Source organism: Pristis pectinata, chromosome 13 (assembly GCF_009764475.1).
Source record: "Pristis pectinata isolate sPriPec2 chromosome 13, sPriPec2.1.pri, whole genome shotgun sequence".
NCBI lineage: Eukaryota > Metazoa > Chordata > Chondrichthyes > Rhinopristiformes > Pristidae > Pristis > Pristis pectinata.
In genome coordinates, this window is record NC_067417.1 from 26,048,663 (window position 1) to 26,068,314 (window position 19,652).

At 39.2% G+C, this 19,652-nt stretch overlaps 1 protein-coding gene across 2 annotated transcripts in view; it reads right to left on the reverse strand.

Moving 5' to 3' along the window:
* Positions 1 to 19,349, reverse strand: part of znf507 (zinc finger protein 507) — a 39,755-nt gene extending 20,406 nt beyond the window's left edge. The window contains exons 1-5 of one of the 2 annotated variants that reach the window (XM_052028653.1): positions 19,250 to 19,349; positions 13,176 to 13,233; positions 8,801 to 11,142; positions 8,046 to 8,166; positions 4,533 to 4,644 (exon numbers count right to left, since the gene is read on the reverse strand). In XM_052028653.1, coding sequence (XP_051884613.1) covers positions 4,533 to 4,644; positions 8,046 to 8,166; positions 8,801 to 10,600 — 2,033 coding nt within the window. In that variant the 5' untranslated portion in view covers positions 10,601 to 11,142; positions 13,176 to 13,233; positions 19,250 to 19,349. The remainder of the gene's footprint in view (positions 1 to 4,532; positions 4,645 to 8,045; positions 8,167 to 8,800; positions 11,143 to 13,175; positions 13,234 to 19,249) is intronic. The other variant, XM_052028652.1, reaches the window with a different exon arrangement.
* Between the last annotated feature and the right edge of the window lie 303 nt (positions 19,350 to 19,652).

Here is a 19,652-nt window from a genome sequence, read left to right on the forward strand (position 1 = left end):
GGAGAGTAGTTTTGGGCTACAAGGTGACATTGATGTGTTGGTGAAATGGGCTGAGAAATGGCAAATGGAGTTTAATCCAGATAAGTGTGAGGTGATGCATTTTGGGAGTACTAATGAGGCTAGGACATACACCATGAATGTTAAGATCCTAGAGAATATTGAGGAACATAGTGACTTTGCTACACAAGTCCAAAGATTCTTGAAGGTGGCAGTACAGGTAGATGATGTGGTTAAGAAGGCATATGGGGTGCTGGCTTTCATTAGTCAGGTCATTGACTACAAGAGCAGAGAGGTTATGCTCCAAATTTATAAAACATTCTGCTGGAGGAACTCAGCAGGTAGAGCAACATCTGTGGGCGGGAAAGGATGTATCGAAGTTTTGGATCGAACCCTGCATCAGTCCAGATTGTTTATTGCTCCAGACCAAAGAATCTGCAGTCTCTTGTATCTCCATTTATAAAATGTTGATCAGACCTCAGCTGAAGGACTGCATGCAGTTCTGGTCTCCACAATATAGGAAAGATGGGATAGTGTTGGAGAGAGTGCAGAGAAGATTCACAAGGATGTTGTCTGGATGGAATATGAGGAGAGTCTGTAGAGGCTAGGTCTGTTTTCTCTGGAGAGGAGGTGGGTAAGAGGAGACATGATTGAGATATATAAAATTATGAGGGGTATAGATAAGGTAAAGTGCAGGGAATCTTTTCCCCTTATCAGAGGTGAATAAAACTAGAAGACGTAGATTAAGGGTAAGGGGTAAGAGACTTAGAGGAGAATTGAGGGGCACCTACTTCACCCAGAGTGTTGAGGACCTGGAAGGCACTGCCAGAGAAAGTGGTAAAAGCAGTCGCTAGTAGCACTTAAGAGACGTCCTGATGAGCACTTCAACTGCGTAGGCAATGAAGGGTATGTGCCAAGTGCTGGAAGATAGTATCAATACTGATGTGTGCCAACTGGTCAGCCTGGAAATAGTGGGCCAAGTGGCCTGTTTCTATGCTGTACGACTCTATATGTTGGCAAATTGGATCCAAAGTTGGCTTGTAATAGGAGGCAGATGGTGATGGTGCAGTGATTGCATTGGGACTCGTACTGTTTGTTAGGTACATTAATGATTTTGATGTGAATATAGGAGATACGTTTAGTAAGTTTGCAGATGACACGGAAATTGGTGGCAGTGTTGATTGCGAGAAGGGTGATCGTAGGATACAGGATGATACTGATGTTTTGTTAAAATGGCAGAGCAATGGCAAATGGAACTTAATCCTGAAAGGCTGAGATGATGCACTCTGGGAGGACTAATAAGGCTAGGATATGCACAATGAATAGTAGAGTCCCAGTGAATATTGAGGAACAGAGGGTCCTTAAGAGTTCAAAAATCTCTGAAGGTGGCAACACAGGTAGATAATGTGCTGAAGAAGGCATATGGATAATTGCCTTCATTAGCTGGGACACAAATTGTAACAGTAAGGAGGTTCTGGTAAAAAAAAATTATAAAACACTGGCTACAGCTGAAGTACTGTGTGGAGTTCTGGTTACCACACTACAGGAAGAATGTAATTGCACTGGAGAGGGTGCCTGGATTGGAGCATTTCAGTTTTAAGGAGAGACTGGATAGACTGAGTTTGATTCCCTGACAGCAGAAGAGGCTGAGGGGAAGCCTAATAGTGGTATACAAAATCGCAAGGGCCACAGATAGGGCAGATAGTGGGAAACTTGTCCCTTAGCAAGGGTGCCTACAACCAGAGGGCACAAGTTTAAGGTAAGAAGTAGGTGGTTTTGAGGGGATCTGAGGATAAACATTTTCACCCAGCAGTTGGTTGGAATCTGGAATGCACTGCCTGAGGGGGAGACAGGGTTGGATACTCTCACAACATTTAAGTATCCAGATATGCACTTGAACTCTTAAGGTATGGAAGGATTTGAGCTAAGGGCTGATAAATGGGATTAGCATAAATGGACATTTGATGATCGGCATGGAGATAGTGGGAAAATGCATCATCATGCACTTTGGGAGGGGGAAACCATAAAGCATACCATTTTTTAAATGGAGACTGTAGGTGACCAGAGTACAGAGGGATCTAAATGTTTTTGTGTATGCATTTAGTATGCAGGTAACAAATAAATAGCATATTGGGTTTAATCCACCATAGACAATTTCATTTTACACTCAGAAATCTTAGAATGTTTCAAAATATAAGCATCCTGACATAGCAAACACTCTATTAAAAGGCTCATTAGTCTGTCAATGGGCTCCATGGACACATTATCTGATTTTCATATTTTATCAGTTAAAAACAAGTTGTTTTTTCAGTTTCCTAGACAAACACAACTTATAAATAAATCATACTTAAATTGGCAGATAGATAATCTACTAAAAAATCTGATACAAAGTAAATCTGAACTCTCTCATTATCAAAATATTTACTAACATATTTTCAGTTTTGTGATTTGAACCAGTGGCAAGCAGGTTGGCATTCCAGAAAATATTTTTCATGGATCCTTTAGCAAACTCTTCCCTTCTATATGCAATATTTCTATATTATAGAACATACTTATTTATGATGGTCACTGCACTTATGTTTGTGAAGCACTCATGACATTGTAAACTAAGCTTGATATACATATACAGACTATAGTTAAATTGATATAAAAAATTACTTTAGGATCTTCTTCAGCAGTGGATCCATACACTGATCAAGTGAATATGTTGCATCTTTCTCAGGGTATGCTTCATTCCTGATTTTACCCTGATGGAGTTGGATGGAATTGAGCATAAGCATGACAGAGTAGGAAATGGATACCAATACACATTTATGAGCCATTTTTAACTTGTCTTAAATCCTTTTATGAAAGATTCTGGCTTAATACATGATTAGGTACAGTTCTGTTTGTGAGTTTTATGTACAAAATATTAAAAACTACATTGGGCCTGAAGCTTTGCTAGCTTGGACAAAAATTAAAACCAAGTTCTATTTTACTTCTGCAGGTAAGGATAAAATAGAATTATATACCATTTACTGAATCATACATAGCAGTATGATAGGCCAGATTTTACTGAGGGAGGTGAGGAGAGGGCTGTACAACAAAACTTGTTCACAATGCTTTTGCCCACAAAATCACTGGGAAGTCCAAGAGGATAACAGCAAGTCAGGGCAATAGAGCACCTAGGACCTTTGTGTACAATGAGGCAAATGGTGTCTCCATAACAATGAGTTCTAAGGACTGAGAAATAAACAGAGAATGGATAAAGGTAAGTGAATTAGACTGTGTGATTTCAGCATCTAATCAGACACATAAAGAAAAATAGAATTGGTAGGAAAAAGTGAGAGGGAAAAGAGACACACAGAGGGGAAAAAAGAACATAATTTAAAAAAAAGATTAGATATTTTTAAAATAATGTAAAACAATTCATACCCTGAAGGAATGTCCACTTCACACTGTTTACTTATTGTGTAAGAGAGATTGTTTAACAATTATTAAATTGTTAATTGGGTACCTATGCTGTTACTGCTAAACAACTTGTGGTGAATTTAATGGGCAATTAACGTACAATTGCTCCAATTTCATGAAAATTGCAGGAAGGTTAACATTAAGATGGTGTGGTGGCAAATTAACAGCAGATCAGGACAAACTTGCCAACAATTTATGCCGACTCTTGAATCACAGAAACCTGTACCACACCAACAAGAAAGCAAAAACAGCTATTTAATCTAATTCTACATATGAGCTCTTGGCCCAGAGCCATGTATGTTATTGTACTTCAAGTGCTCATACAGTTTTAAATGCATGGAAGATTCTGCTTCTACCTCTTTCAGGCCTTGAATTTCCCACCCCCATCTTTCTTTGGGTTCTTTTCAATTCTCCTTTAATTCTTTTAACATTCACTTTAATCTCTGTCCTTTTGTTGTTCACCTCTCTGCTAATGTTAACAGGCCCTTCTTAGTCACTTGTCTAGAGCTCCCAAACTTTTATAAATCTCTCTTCAACCTCTTTCATTCCAAAGAAAACAATCTCAATCTAGAAAATTAAAATTTCCCATCTTTGCATAACTTTGAATCTCCTTTGCACCCTCTCTGGAATATCACATCCTTCCTGTAATGTGGTGATCTGTACACCCTACAGCAGAAAGGATTCAGATATTTGAACCATGAACTGCTTTTATAGAGTAAAATAGATTTATCTTTCCCAGCGGGAGAATAGCCAGTAATCAGAGGACACAGACTGAAGAACTAAAGATAGCATCACAAACTTTTGTTTTTACACAGCAGATTGTTGTGATCCTGAATGATGGTGGAAATAGTGAACGGAAATACAATGGTTAGCTTCTAAAAAGAATTAGGTAAAGACTTGAAGGGAAGAAAATTGGGCTGTGAAGAAGAGGGGTTGAGTGGAATTATTGACTTGCTTTACCAAACAGCGAGTACAGATTCAGTGAACTGAAAGGTCTCCATAACATGCTGCAACATTCTTTGAAAATCTAGTTTGATGATGGTCTGATGAATGTTTACAGATTTTTCAAGTTAGAGTACACACACCTGTAGGGTTTATCAGTGTTGTGGATTCTTCTGTGGTTTCGTACACCAACATAGGTCGAACTTGTGTAATCACAGACATCGCACTTGTATAATTTCTGAGGTGAAAGTATTTCTAGGTAGGGGTTAGAGAATATTAGTATTAGTAATTAAGATATTAAGTAATTGTTTAAGACATTACCTCAGATTTGCCACAACTTGAGATAGGTATTTTAGTTATCTAATGCAAATATAATAGAAATTACAGAGGACACACAGTTATTACCTGTGCACCATGTTATGGAGGTGCTAATAAATGGTGTAGCTACAGAAAAGAGTTCACCTGTCTCTGTAGTTCTGTTCAACCTACTTCAGTCAGCTGCCCTATCTGCAAGGCAACTTGATCTTTAAAGTCAGTCCATGATCACTATATTCATACTCCAAAAGAACCTGCCTGTACCCCAGAAATGCTTTCATCAGTCAGTTAAACTTTACCCCCATGGCATGTCAAAACTGTTAAACAGCAGCCTATGAACATCTGCCACTCACAAACATTCAGAGCCCATTAAGTACTAATCACACTGCCAGAAAAAAAGCAATAACTTAAAAACAATTAAATAAATTTATACCAACTCAATTGATTTAAAAATACAAATTCCCTTATATTTATCATTACTCTTGGAGCCTTTACTATCCATTGAAATGATTGGAGTAGTTGAACCTGTGGCAGGTCTAACTTGGTTTGGGTTCAGCAGATTTATCAACGTAACTGTTAAGAAACTCTGGGAAATTGCACCATCTCTGGATTCCATGAAGACTCCAATGCAGGACTACACTCCAAATGACAGCAAGTTTGGGATTTCTGTGCTCACATTACTAGCTCTCAGAACTATTTTGGGTTATCAATCTATCCCTGGCCACAGAATAAGTAGTGGACCATTAGTCTTTCTCAATGGCAGAGTACATTTTGTGTTGCAATGTTCAGAGGTTCATGGCAGCAAGGACAATGTCTTAAATGTCTATCTTCATATAATTCTTCAATGGTCAGTTAGGACTAATTGGTAAGCATTAGAAAACAAATAAATGTAAATAACAATTTAGTTGCTTGTTGATTTTGTGAACTTCAATTGTTGGTATAAAATATCTCAACCCTTAGTCATAAAGCCAAACATCTGGTCTTTTCCAACATTCAGACAAACAATAAATATAGAGGAAATATAGAAAACTGTCAACAACATACAAAACTTGAATGGCTCATGCACTGTGAACAATCTCAGTGGAACCATTAAACATATCAATCAATAAAATCCACATGTACTGAAGAAGCCCAAGAAACCAATGCTCTTTCAAATTATCTGAAAAGGGTTTCAATCCTGTTTATGTAAATAGAGATGGGTTTATTATCAGATTGTCAAAATATTGAAGTCACTGCTGCCTCAGTGGCTGTAGTTCACTGCTGCCCATTTGTCTGGAGTAGTATTGTCATATGATTCTGATGTGCGTAACTGACACTCATTTTAAAGCATTCTTCATTGCTTCTGATTTCTCATTCATTTATTTTTCAGAACGTGGGTATGGCAGGCAAAGCTAGCATTTCTCGCCCATCCTTATCTGTCCTTGCACTGAGTGCCCATTTTAAAGGATACTTAATTGGTAATTGGTTTATTATTGTCACATGTACTGAGATACAGTGAAAAGTTTTTGTTTGCATGCAGTCCAGACAGACCATTCCATATGCGAGTACATCGAGGTAGTACAAAAGGAAAAAAAGAAAAATAATGGAGCATATAGTGTTACAGTTACAGAAAAAGTGTAGTGCAGGTAGACAAATAAAATGCAAGGATTGTGACGAGGTAGACTGAGAGATCAAGAGTTCATCTTTATCACATAAGAGGTCCATTCATGAGTGTTGTAACAGCGGGATAGAAGCTATCCTAGACCCTGGTGGTCATGTTCTCAAGTTTTTATATCATCTACCAGATGGGAGGGAGGAGAAAAGCAAATGACCCAGGTGGGAGGGGTCCTTGTTTATGTTGGCTGCTTTCCTGAGGCAGCAGGAAGTGTAGACAAAAGCAATGGAAGGGAGCATTCAAAATGCTCTGCAATTTCTTGCGGTCTTGGGCAGAGCAGTTGCTGTACCAAGCTAGGATGCTTTCTATGATGCATCAGTAAAAATTGGTGAGAGTCATCGGAGACATGCTGAATTTCCTTAACCTTCTGAGGAAGTAGAGGCGCTGGTGTGTTTTCTTGGCTCAAGACAAATTGTTGATGATATTTACACCTACACCATTGATACAAACAGGACCGTGTACTCCACCCTGCTTCCTGAACTTTACAAGAGTAGGAAGACATTTTGCTCTCTCAAATATACTAAGTTTAGGAAATTTGTTTTGAAAAAGTTGAGTCAATACTTAAGTGCAGTCAATATGGGATTTGATAATTTTTAAATGTACAGTGCATGAAGTGAAAAGAGAACTTAATATTAACTGGCAACTAATCAAAGTTATTCAGAGGATAATGATCATTGCAGAGTACAGAAATTCCTGCAGCAAAATTTTTTTTGCTTTTGGTGCCACAAATTACATAAATTGTCAGAATGTGAAATTGCAGCTGGAACAGTTAGAGGCTGCGGATCAAAAATTAGAGGCCTTGTGGGGGCAGTGGGTGGTGGCAAGTGTACTGACTATGCCAAGCCAATAGGTGGTCCATTGATTGCTCTGGTGTGTCTGTGCAGGGTAGTGTGGAGAGCACCAGTCAAGTGCAAGGGGTGAAAACAGATAAGTGGAAAAGCCTGGTTTGAAGGGCTGTGTGGGGTAAGCATTTTGGTTCTTTCTGACCCATAAGGAATGTTAGTAAGGTATCTTACTGTTAGTTGTAGCAGTTCCCAGCTCCCCCCCAGCTGTCAGTTTTTCCCCAGTATCGAGAACCCTGCTCAAAGCTCACCCCACGAACCAATGTCTGAGTGCTAAAGTACCCCACATTTGTTTTAGTGGACGATGTCTGGACAACACCTTGAGATGGTTTAATTACACATAAATGTTAAAAGGGAAAGAGCTGGTGTTGAAATAAACCATGAAAGTCTGACATTATTTTAAACAATCCCTAGATAAGAAATTTGTAAGCATAACCTGTCTTCCACTTTAGATATATGTAGGTCTTATTTAAGCATTCATTATTTACAGAAAGTATTAGAAATTAAGTCAGCTGTCTTCCAAAATAAAGCCTGTTAATTCACCTTCTGGTTCAAGAGAATAATTATCCAAGCCAAGCTGGCACCTCTGAAAAGTGGAACACTTTGAGGCATCAACAGTGGACTGCTGTAACAGTTGGACACTCATTCTCTGTAAATTGCTTATTTAAAATAACTTTCTTGCCTAGATTCTAACATACAAATCTAATTTCAAAATGAAAACTGATTCTGCATACTGAATCTATGTCATACACAGAGTAACCTTGTTTAAGCTTGATTAACTTCACCATAATTAAGTTAATTGTATTTTTGCAAATTAAAGAAAAACACGAAAATATTCACATTACCTTCTTGTGTGTTTCCTGTTTTCCGTTCTCCACTAAAGTCAGTATTTTCATCATTTGTGTCCACAGTTGAGGAAATATCAGAAAGACTATGTTGTTCGCGTTCATGGTTCCGTAGCTGACTCTGTCAGAAAGTTGATCAGAATAGTAAAAACAATCAACTATACATGTACATTAAAAAAAAACACCTACCTACAAGGCGACAAAATTAAAAGTGGTAATCCATCATTTCAGTAACTCTGAAGGTATTATAATGGTTTATAATCAGAAGACAAAGAAAATGCCTTGAAATGTGTGCATTTGGCCAGAATGCAAGGAATCATCAACAAGATGCTTAAAATTTTTAGTCCAAATGAAAATAAACATTTTAAGTCAGCAAACCTTAACTTCTTATGTTTAAAAAGCCTTATGGTTACTTTACAATGTTAATTAAATCCAGAATCTTCTACATAATAGTCAACAAGTTAGCCTTCAGAAAGCCCGATTAACCCATTTAATTCAAAAGTATCTAAAATTCTGTTTATTACAGTCATTCTTTAAATTTAAAAGAACAGTGACCTTTGAAAGTCATCCCAAATTTACAAATGATTAGAATAAAAACTGGACTTTAAAAATTGTACATTTTTGAAAATATTTTACTATAATCGCAGTAGAATAATTTGCAAAGCCATTTTAGCAAAATGATTGTGGTTTCATTTTAGTTTCTGCACAGAAATATGTTATATTTAAACAGTAATAGTATTGTACTAAAAGTTTACCTTATAATAAAATGCAGCATTGCATCTTTTGCAGTGATACATCCTGGTCTTGCAATGGTTTATCATATGACTCTCCAGATTATTGCTATCAGCAGCTATGTGATCACAGATTGGACACTGATAAGGCTGCCTTTGCCGATGCACTCTTAAATGCTGCTTAATATATCCCTTGTTGCCACTGCTATAATGACATAAGCGACAACGGTAAGGCCGTTCTGTGTTTGGTATATACTCCACTAGGTTGCCTGGTGAACTCAGATCACTTGAAGGTTGATATTGTGCATTATCCTGCAATTCTTTCAGGATATCTTCATCAGAAGCATTTTGGTCTGTTCTTTCTCTCAATTTTTCAATCACAGTGAGTAGTGACATGCTGATGCCCATTCTGATTGGTACTTCGGAAAAGCCTGATTTAGTCTCATCAAGTTGCAAGTCATTACTAGTACCATCTTCAGAATAACTGTGAGCTGGAGCAATAGAAGAATTGACTTCCATGTTTCTCTGTCCTGCATCAGGTTCAGGATTTTTGACACTTGCTCTGGTAAATTCTGGTGCTCTCATTGGCATTGCAACAAGAGCTTCAGCAGCCAATGAATGAAGTCTCAAAGATTCAGAATTGGTTCTCCTTCTTGCTGGGGGAACATTTTCATCAACTGCTGCAGGTTCAGTAGATTTTAAAGCATTATTACTTTCTTCTGGATTCCACCTTAAGACAGCTGTTTCCAGTTCAGCTGCACTGGTAGCTTGTTGATATATGTCTGAAGAATCTTCACAATAGATCATGTGAGATTTTTCAGAGATAAGCCTCTTTTCAACTTCAATGTCTGGTGTCATCAGAAAGTGCTTTTCTGGAACACTCTCCCCAGCTCCAGGGACACGCTCTACTATGACATTGACATGTCCCGCCTTGTTAGAACTGCAATTAATGATCTTCTGAGCAGAGGAAAGAAGGCTATCTGAAATTGTACTTTCTTGTTCACAATCAAGCATCAGAGGTGCCTCTTCAACAATTTCCACTACAGTACGAGTAGGTGCTTTTGACTGGCTAAGATCAGAATTTTTCACAGCAGTGTCAGATAATGAGGCCTTGGAGTCCACTGAGTCCATTACAGTGATTGGAGCTGGAGTACAAAATTGCAATGGATTTGAACCAACACAGTGCCCACTTTCTGATTTGTGAGCTGGTGAGAAAACAATTATTGATTCATCCTCATGAGCTGTGAGACCAGTGGAAGGAATTGCTGAGGTAGCTGGCTCACATTCCTCAAAAATTGGATAAGAACAATCTACTTCACCTGCATGTTTCCATGCATGGGTTTTTAACATCCTCTGACGATCACAAGCATAACTGCAAATCAAACACCTGTACATGCCATACTGGTCATATGTGTACCACTTTCTTGGGCCTGGTTCAGTGTCAAAACCAATATTTGTTGATTTTGTATTTTTGCTGTCCACACCATCTATGGCATTTGGCCTTAATTGCTGCGGCAAAAGCTGTTTTCTTTGTATCTGGGCATCCTCAAGGTGCATCCACATATGAGCTTCAAGTTCCTCTTGCTTTTTGGAAACAAAGCAACACTCAGAACACATCAATACAACTTCACCTGATTTTCCATGTAGCTCAAAGTGCTCCTTTAACTGTGAAAAAGTCAACGAATTGAATTTGCATAAATTGCACTGATAACGGGTGAGTTTCCTGTGCAAGTATTTGTGTGCCACAAAATCTTTAGAAACCGTGGTTGCAAAGTTTGCACTGATCACATGCGTAGCTCTCAATGTTGTTATGGCTACGTACATGTGTATAATAGACAGATGGCACTACAGTTACAAAGTTACAGAGGGTACAACAGAAGCTTTTTGAAGCTTTAGATTTATCTGCAGAATCAAGAGTCCTCAGATCTAGTCTGTTACAACCCTGAGGCAGATCTTCTGTTTTAAAATAAGTCTGAATAATTGAGATGTTATCCTTTATTTCCTGGTTTGAATTCATAAGTTTTTTGGCTGTGCTCTCATAGCTGTCTGTCTGCTCAATCATTGCACTTTTTGTATCAGAAGTACTAATATAAGGCCTCTTTTGACCAACTAGAGAACACTGCTTTGATCTTCCTTTCTCCACGATCTTGCTCAATTTTTCAATAACGTGAATTAATGAGCCTGGTTTTTCCATTTTCGACACAATTTTAGTATCCACAAATGAATGAGCTGCTATCTGTTTCAAGAGATGTCCATCACACTTATGCTTTGTCGTACAGCCATGGCCTTGGGCTTCAGTTTCTGTTATGGCATCTGAAATCATATTGTCCTGTCCAGTGCAATATTGCTGTAGTTTTTCATTATACCTACAAAAGCAGAAAAAAATCCACTTTTAAAAGTTCATATGAGAATTAACATTCCTAATAACATATTCTCCTATTATTAACTTCTGTAGAATTCAGTTTTTAAAATGCTGGCAAGTAAAAATTTAACATTTCACCAGATCCAAATTCTAACAAAGAACAAATTCTGGGTACCTCATTTTTGAAACAAATGTTTTTAGAATTTTAGCTGCCAATGTCAAACTTCATAGTTACACATCAAACTCCATGCAGAAATGTTGTATTTATACAATATATACAATTCTCTTTAACAGAGAAAAGCACCCTGAAGTTTAAAAAGTTACATGTCAGCCTTAAGGAAGAGTGAGGTAAGACTGGAATCCACAATGAGGGTCCAGCTGGATTAAAATCCAACTGGTAATGCTGGCTGAAGCGACTGCAGAATGTGCAGTACTGCATTCAGATGAGCAGAGCATGTAGGAGAGGTAAAGATTTGGGTGGTTGTAGTGAAGCATATGTTAGAAATTAGTAGTAAGATAAGATAGAAGTATTGAAAGACGTTAATAAAAATTTTAATATTCAGATGGTACGGTGGAAAATGGTGTTGGGTTAGCAGATCCTGAAGCAGGGTATATACAGCATTGTTTTAGATGAGCTGAAGTTTACAGAGGATGCAATATGAGAGGTCAGCTGGAAGAACATTAGAATAGTTTGGAGATGACAAAACAACTGGATGATGGTTTCAGTGACAGAAGTACTAAGTTAAGGACTAAATGAACAATATGACAAAAGTAGGCAACCTTTGTAATGAAGTGTGTACGAGGTTTGAAGCTTGAACTGAGGATCATTAAAGGCTCTTTTCAATGTTGGGCCAATAATCATTATTCAGGGCTGAAGATGATTCATATTGTCTACCCAGAGTTTAGTCAATATGGTCTACTCAGTTTAGCTGGACAAAACTGTGGTTCGTCGAGGTCTGGACATTGCTCAAGCAGTCTAGATGGGAAAGGTGCAGTACAGGTAAAGCAAAAGGTAGAGCTGCATGTAATCAGCACACATGTGGAAGCTGACCATTGCAAGTACATATTTGTAATTTGATTGGGAATGGTGTGCTTGTGCCAGCTTTAACCTGTTGCAGACTGAGCAGACAAACCTCCCAGCCTGAGAGCTGAGAAGCCTGCAGAAGTTCGTGCTGCCCTCTTGAATTCCAGGGAAACGCAAGTAAGTGCTTGATTTAGTTTTGGAGTAGAATTGGAAATTCTTGACTAATATTTTCCTTTATGACCAGTGATTAAGAATTCTCCCAGAATTCTATACTAGTTAATCACAGATCCTAATTAGACAGTAGTGCCAAATTGGAATTTCTCCTTTTAATTCAATGCTATAAGATCTCTTCTGGGAAGAATTCAGGTTGGCAGCTGCAGACGTAATGGATCTTCTCTTGTTCCTTTCTGAGCTGGATTTCAAATATGTCTAGAAGACAGAAATAGTATATGGTATTTGTGGTCAGTGTGGAAGCTTGCTGCTGACCTCAAGAATACCCAAACAAAGATCTAGTAACTTTTGTGGCAAGAACTTCCTCTTTATCATCCCTGTTGTCATCAGACATCAGTTTAGCAAAGCAAAAAAAACAAACTGCTGGAGGAACTCACCAGGTCGAGAAGTATCTGTCGTGGGGGAAAGGAATTGTTGAGGTTTCAAGTCGAAACCTTGCATCAGGACTCAGAATGGAAAGGGAAGATAGCCAGTATAAAGAGGAGAGGGGGAGGAGATGATAGGGGATTGAGGAGGGGCGAAGGGTGACAGACAGATGGAAGCAGGTTGGGAGGTGGGATGGAAAAAGGCGAGGTTGGGAGACTGAGGCAGGTCGATGATAGGTGGAAGCAGAGAAAAAGAAGATAGTTGGTGCTAGACGGGGGGAGGGGAAGGTGAAGGTGGAGACAGCTGCTGGGGGGATGATGTGGGAACACAAAGGCTGGAATCTGATAGTAAAAAAGGTGATAGTGGGAACCATTAAGGAAGGATTGCAGCTATTCAAGGAGAAGGTTCAACATTACCTTCTTAAGGGTGATAATGGATAGTCATCATACTGGCTGCTCTACTGCTGTCCATAACCTGGGAATGATAAAACAAAATTAACAAATGCAAAAATCCAAAATCAAAACATTGTAGATACTGGAAATCTAAAACTAATTTGAAAATGTTGAAAGTACTCGGTTCAGGCAGCAACTGTGGCCAAATTCAAAATTCTGCAAGTATAAAAACTAAAAAAAACAGAAAATACTCAGTGGGATGTTCAAGGATTATCAAACTGAAATGTTAGCTGATTTTCTCTCCGCAGGTGATGTCTGACCTGTTGAGTATTTCCTGAATTTTCTGTTTTAAAACATAAGCAAAGCTTGGCTTCTGAAATTCACAGAAGAAACTATAGTATTGGGAAAAACTGTAGCTGCACTACAATATTTTATATTTCTACATTATATTTCTATTTTCAGGTTTCCAAATAATAGGTTTTCTGAGCCAATGCTTTCAAAAGAGCCTTCTACTGTGAGGACAGAAAGCACAAGTCACTTTTATAAAAATTTTTCAGAAAATATTTCAAAATATTTTAACCTGTATAATGGACTATTTCACTCTTTTTCCTCTTGGTGCCTTGAGTCCATATTTTTTGGTGAGTAAAGGCATTGGTAGCACTGGGACATTTAAATTTGAAGGTCAGGAGGAAGTATGACAGAGGATTACACAGGATAAACAGAGGGAAACTGTTCCAATAATCCAATGGTTCAAGGACCAGGGGACAGAGATTCAAAGTTTTGGACATAATACATAAGAGGATGTGAAGAAAAACTTTTATAAATGCAGAGAGTAGTTATGATCTGAAATTCCCTAACTATATTAGAGTGGAAATAAAGTCTCTCAGGATATTAAGATTGCAATCTCTATTCTTTACTCAGATTATTATAGCAATATAGGAAACTAATCTAAAATAGATATACACTTACGCTACCTTAGCCAAAATTCTAAATAGAAGAAAGAAAGCTCAACCAAGAATCAGTTTGACACTGTTGTTAAGGCAGTAGTTATATGGGAGATATGGAAATGGAGGCAACGTATGGTGAAATTTCAGGCTTTAGTTCAGGTTTTTCAACATTAAATAAACATGGTGACAACACAAGAGACATTGGATCAAGGGTGTTGTTGAAGAAGTAGAGCCAAGTGCTGTCAGTATATTTGAGAAACCTAACATTATGTCCCTGGATGATGCCACCAAAGGACAGTGTGAAGGTGAGGAAGAGGAGACCACTGGACTCTTAGAGGACTTCACAGTACGAATGTGGTTGCTGACAGAAATGTTGCTTTGACAATGACTGAATAAGCATGAGTGGAATCGCATGAGGGCAGACCCACTTAGTGGAAAATGGAAGTGGTGCTGGAAGATGATATGTTCAATAATGTTACAGGCAGAGGTCAAGAAGAATAAGGAAGATTAGTGTATCATGGCCACGGCCAGAGGTATCATAAGTCCAATTTCTGTAGTGTGGTATGATAGAATTCTCATTGGTGGGGGCCAAGTTCAAGGCTGCAACAAAGAGATAAAAGAATATGGAGACACAAAAAAACTCTGCAGATGCTGGAATCTGGAGCAATACACAAAAAGTGCTGGAGGAACTCAGCAGGTCAGGCAACATCCATGGAGGGAAATAAACAGTTGACATTTTAGCCAAGATGCTTCATCAGGACTGGAAGAGGGCAGAAGCTGGAATAAATGATAATATTGGCTCCAAACTCAAAAGTTTTTAAAGAGTCTGGGAGATAATAATTTAAGATTGAAGAGATGGGAATGGGTATTAAGAGGAAGACTTGACAGCAGTTTTGAAATGGGAAGAATATACAAGGTGAGGGAACAAATTACATCGTTAGCTAGCATGCAGGACAGAACTGCAAGATGGGTGGCCAACAATGTAGTGAGGTTTGTGGGAGTAGGAGGGGAGTCTCACAGGCAAGATAAATCAAAAAGGGTCTCTGAGTAAACAGGAGAAAAGGTAGGAGAAATTTGCATCTGTGTGTAGGGCAAGCGAAATGACAGAAAGTTTAGTGGGATGGGAAATGAGGGGTTGATTGTACAAGTAAGCTGAACAAATAGTCTCAGTCTTAACGACATGGGCTCCTCACAATTCCTGTTGATGTTGAGGGGAGAAAGAGATTTTGGGAGAGGACCTGTAACATTAATATATTGTCCTAATTTTGATGGAATAGCTAGCAAGTCCAAGATTTCCATGCAGGCATGTACCTTTGTCATTCCAACTACCCTCCACTGCTGGGCTACTATGGAGTCCAATGAGAGAGTACTATACACCTGCAATTATGCTGGGAAATTCAGCTGCAGAATATACACCAGGTCAAGTGTCTATATTAATTTCAGTGGAGAGTAATGGCTGCAAGGGATTAAATAGTACATAAGTTACAATTGTTCCATTCATTTTTCATTCTATGCATGTTTTTGAATGAATGAAATATTCAAACCACTTTTGCAACATTTTGCCATCTTTGGCAGCCATTTAGGCCAGGGGACGTGACTGACCATCCTATAAAAGTTTGTCCTTCAGTTCTTTGTGGCCTGGATTTATATTTAAGTGTGGTACAGAGTCTCACCATTGTGATTGTTGTTGACTTTGTCAAGAAAACAGCTGCTTGGAGATCTGGAAAAATGTGTGGACATTGCTGGTAAGTCAGCGATAAGTGTAGGTTACTTGCCACTGAAAAGAAAATCTGGGCCCATCAGACAAAATAATTACATATTTGTTGAAATGCAATGTCAAATACTATATTTCTCCAGCATAAGATCAATCATACATACGACAAAGATTACACTGACCTAGAAACAACATTCTAGAGTAATCACAGAGAGGAGTGGTGACAGCTGATTGACTGGGTCAGGTCAACTGGATGGGAAATAAATTAGCAGGATTAGTCCCCAACAGATAGTAGTTGGAGTTTCTGTTTGTAACTAGGAACGAGTGCTTCTCTGAGCCCCATGGGAGATACCCAACAGATGCAAAAGAAGCTGCAGGTTTATCTGGAGGTATTGGGGCTTGGGACTGCAGCAGGAAAGTTTAAAAAAAAGACTTGCACTTGTAATGCTTCTCAGGAAGCCCTAAAGTGCTTTATAACACAATTGCAATTCAAAACTACTCAATTGGTTATGTCGGAAATGCAGCAGGCAATTCACACACAGCAAATTGATAAGTGACTAGATTATTTCTTTTATATATTAACTGAGGTATAAATATTAACCAGGACACAGGAGAAAACTCCCTTGATGACCTTCAAAATACAACTATGGAATCTTTTAAGAATTAGGAAGAGCATTAGGCCCAATGGTCACTCATAACTGCCCCTCCATTCAGAGGTGATCTGCTACATCTAGTTCCAAATTGATTATCATGACCTTTGGTTCCCATATGTCCAAAACTCTATTGACATTAGCCTGAAACATGGGATTATCACAGCAAAAGTGATGGCTATTTGGTCCATCAAGTGTACACAAATTCCTTGGGGAGAAATCCAGTTGGTACCATTCCCCTGCTCTTTCCCCAAAGGCCCAAAAATTATTTTCCTCTCAAGTGTTGGTCAGGATTTTGAAAGTTCTGCCTTTATTTTCACCAACTTACATGTAGTGAGTTGCAGATCATAACCACACTTTGAACAAGAAAGTTTTTCCTTCCATCTCTTGTGTATTTTTTGCATAACACTTTACATTTGTGACCCGAAGTCCTTGAACCATCTGCTAATGAAAACAGCTTCCCTCTCGATCTAAACCTGTCGACAATTTTGTCCAAACCCTCTTCTCCAAGGACAACAACCTCACCTTTTCCAATCTTATCTTGTAGCCACTTTAAGATTCCACTGACTCACAACCAGAAGATTGAAGAAGTCATTCCTCCATGTGAAATGGCCAACTTTTTATCCCAAGGATACATCCGATCTCTCCAATTAGAGGAAATGGCATCCAGCAACTCAATTGTCTTAGAATCTAATTTTTCCTATGAAATCACCTCTTTGATTACTTTGACTACAACTACACTGCATTTCAGGTCTGGTTTCATCAAACTCTGATGCAAGATCAGTAAACCATTCTTACTGTTATACACCAATTACTGAGCAATAAAAGCAAACATACCATTTGCCCAGTAATTACTTGCTGAGCCTGCAGATTAACTTCATGCTTTGTGCAATAGCACACTGATTTCACTGTTCACCATTTTCTCACCACATCAAAATAGATTTCTATTCCACCTTCCAAAACAAATCACCACACATTTCTCACATTTTACTCCAGCTGCCACTTCTTGCCTACCCACCTAACCTGTTTATGTTCTTTTACAGACTCTCTTCCACCTGTTCATTGTTCCAGATAGTAAAACCATTAGCAAACTTGTACTTTCATCTTAGTAGTGTACAGCAATACCATAGAGTACACCAGGTTAACAATCCAAGTTACTTCCAAGGGTCAGTCATGCTCCATACAGCTTTGCTGCCACCTTGCTGCAACAGTTACTGTCCTGTCCTGATTCACTCACCATTATCTCCAGTGTTCCTTTGCAACTTGTCAGATCTGTACCCACCAGTACTGTATGGTGTGACATAACTGTCTACCAATACTGTACTCCAATATTATACAGTGACAAACCAGGACCCACCTGTATTGAGTGGGCTCCAAGGCCTGGCACTAGGAATGTTCCAAAGGTCACAGTCTCAAAATAAGGGTAGTCAATTTAAAATTGAAATGAGGATAAATTTCTTCACTCAGAGGGTGGTGAATCTTTGGAATTTTCTAGCCTAGAATGCTGTGGAGGTCAGTCATAAATTGTATTTAAAATAGAGTGCAAGATTTCTGGATAGTAAAGGAATCAAGGGATATGCTGTATTTAAGGTAGATGATCAGCCATGATCATGTTGAGTATCAGAGCAGGCTCCTCTAGCTCCTATTTCTTACATCAAACATGATTTCTTACATTCATAAAATTATTTCAACTCTACTTTATGATATTCTAAATGTTGTGATTCCTACCACAGCTTTAATAATAATTTCCAGCATTCTCTCAAAACTAATGTCAGTTTTCTTTCTTTCTACTTTTCTGAATAATGAGGTTATCATTGATCCTTTTACAAAGACTCAGAAAGCAGATGGGCCCTGGGTTGAAAGTTTAATTTGAATTTTGACATCCACAACTGTGCAGCACTGCATCAAAGTGTAGGCCAAGACTGTGCTCAGGTTTTGAGAATTTGGCTTCAACATCCACACTCAATGTTTCAGGAACAGCTTCTTTCCCTCTGCCATCAGATTTCTGAATGGTCCATAAACCCATGAACTCTACATCGTTCTTGCTCTTTTGCATTATTTTACTTATTTATTCTTTGGTAACTTATAGCAACTTTTATGTCTTGCACTGTACTGCTGCCGCAAAACAACAAATTTTACAACATATGTCAGTGATAATAAACCTGATTCTGATCTTCTGACTCAAAGGCAAGAGCACAATCACTGAGCCAAAGATGACCCCTTAAACTATATTTTTTCCAATAGGAACAACACTGGATTTAGTTTCTTTTCAAAAGTAAATGCAGTGGGCCAGCATCCTTAAATTTCTGATTTCCACATTTCTTAGTTTAGAGGATATGCACTGAATGAAACACAATTACTGGCTGCCAGCACGGCAAGATGTGCTTCCATCAAACTTGCGTTAAACCAACTTCCGATAAAAAAAAGTAAACTCCAAAAAGAAAAACCGTGCAACACAATGCAAGGACTCGACCGCTCTCACATTGCTGCACCTCTATAACTTCTGCAAAGGTTGCTGTTGATGCTGTGCGCTGGTGCGGTGTAGTGGTGTGTCACCGTCCGGTGCACCGCCGACCCTGCCACTCCCCCACCCCCACACACTGCACGTCAATCACTTTCTACTAAAGGCCGCGGTCGAGTACGGGGGGGGGGGGGGTCCCGGTGCCCCGAGCAGGGTGGGTGAGAGAATTGTGGGGTTCATCCTCTCAATGTATCACGTGTAATGTAAAGACGTGCCTTACTGTCGCCATTCCTAAGACTAAGACAGAAGGTGAGCTTTTCCTTTACCTGGAAACCCCCATCTCCAACTCCACGCTCGCGTCACTTTGAACAAAATGCCACCACTTGCCTCGTCCGCGCATGCACCGAGCCCAAATCTCGCGATACCGCGTTCGCCACGAGCCCCGGGGACACGTCATGGAGCGCGGGGTGGGGGGGGGGGGGGTAGTTGCCCTGGCAACGCGTGCATGGAGGGGCAGATGTGGGAGGTCGGGGTTTGTCGGTTGTCTGTGATCCCGGACGAAGGGCAGCTTCCAGGATGCTAGGCCCCCAACTCGTCCAGGTACTTGACCCGTGAAGCAAATGCTGCTTTTCTCACAAGTAACGTTTCTCGCAGTTAGTTCAGGAGTCCGCTCTCGAAGTGGAAGGTGTTACCCCACCTGCTCCAGGTTCCCCATCCTATAAGGATGAG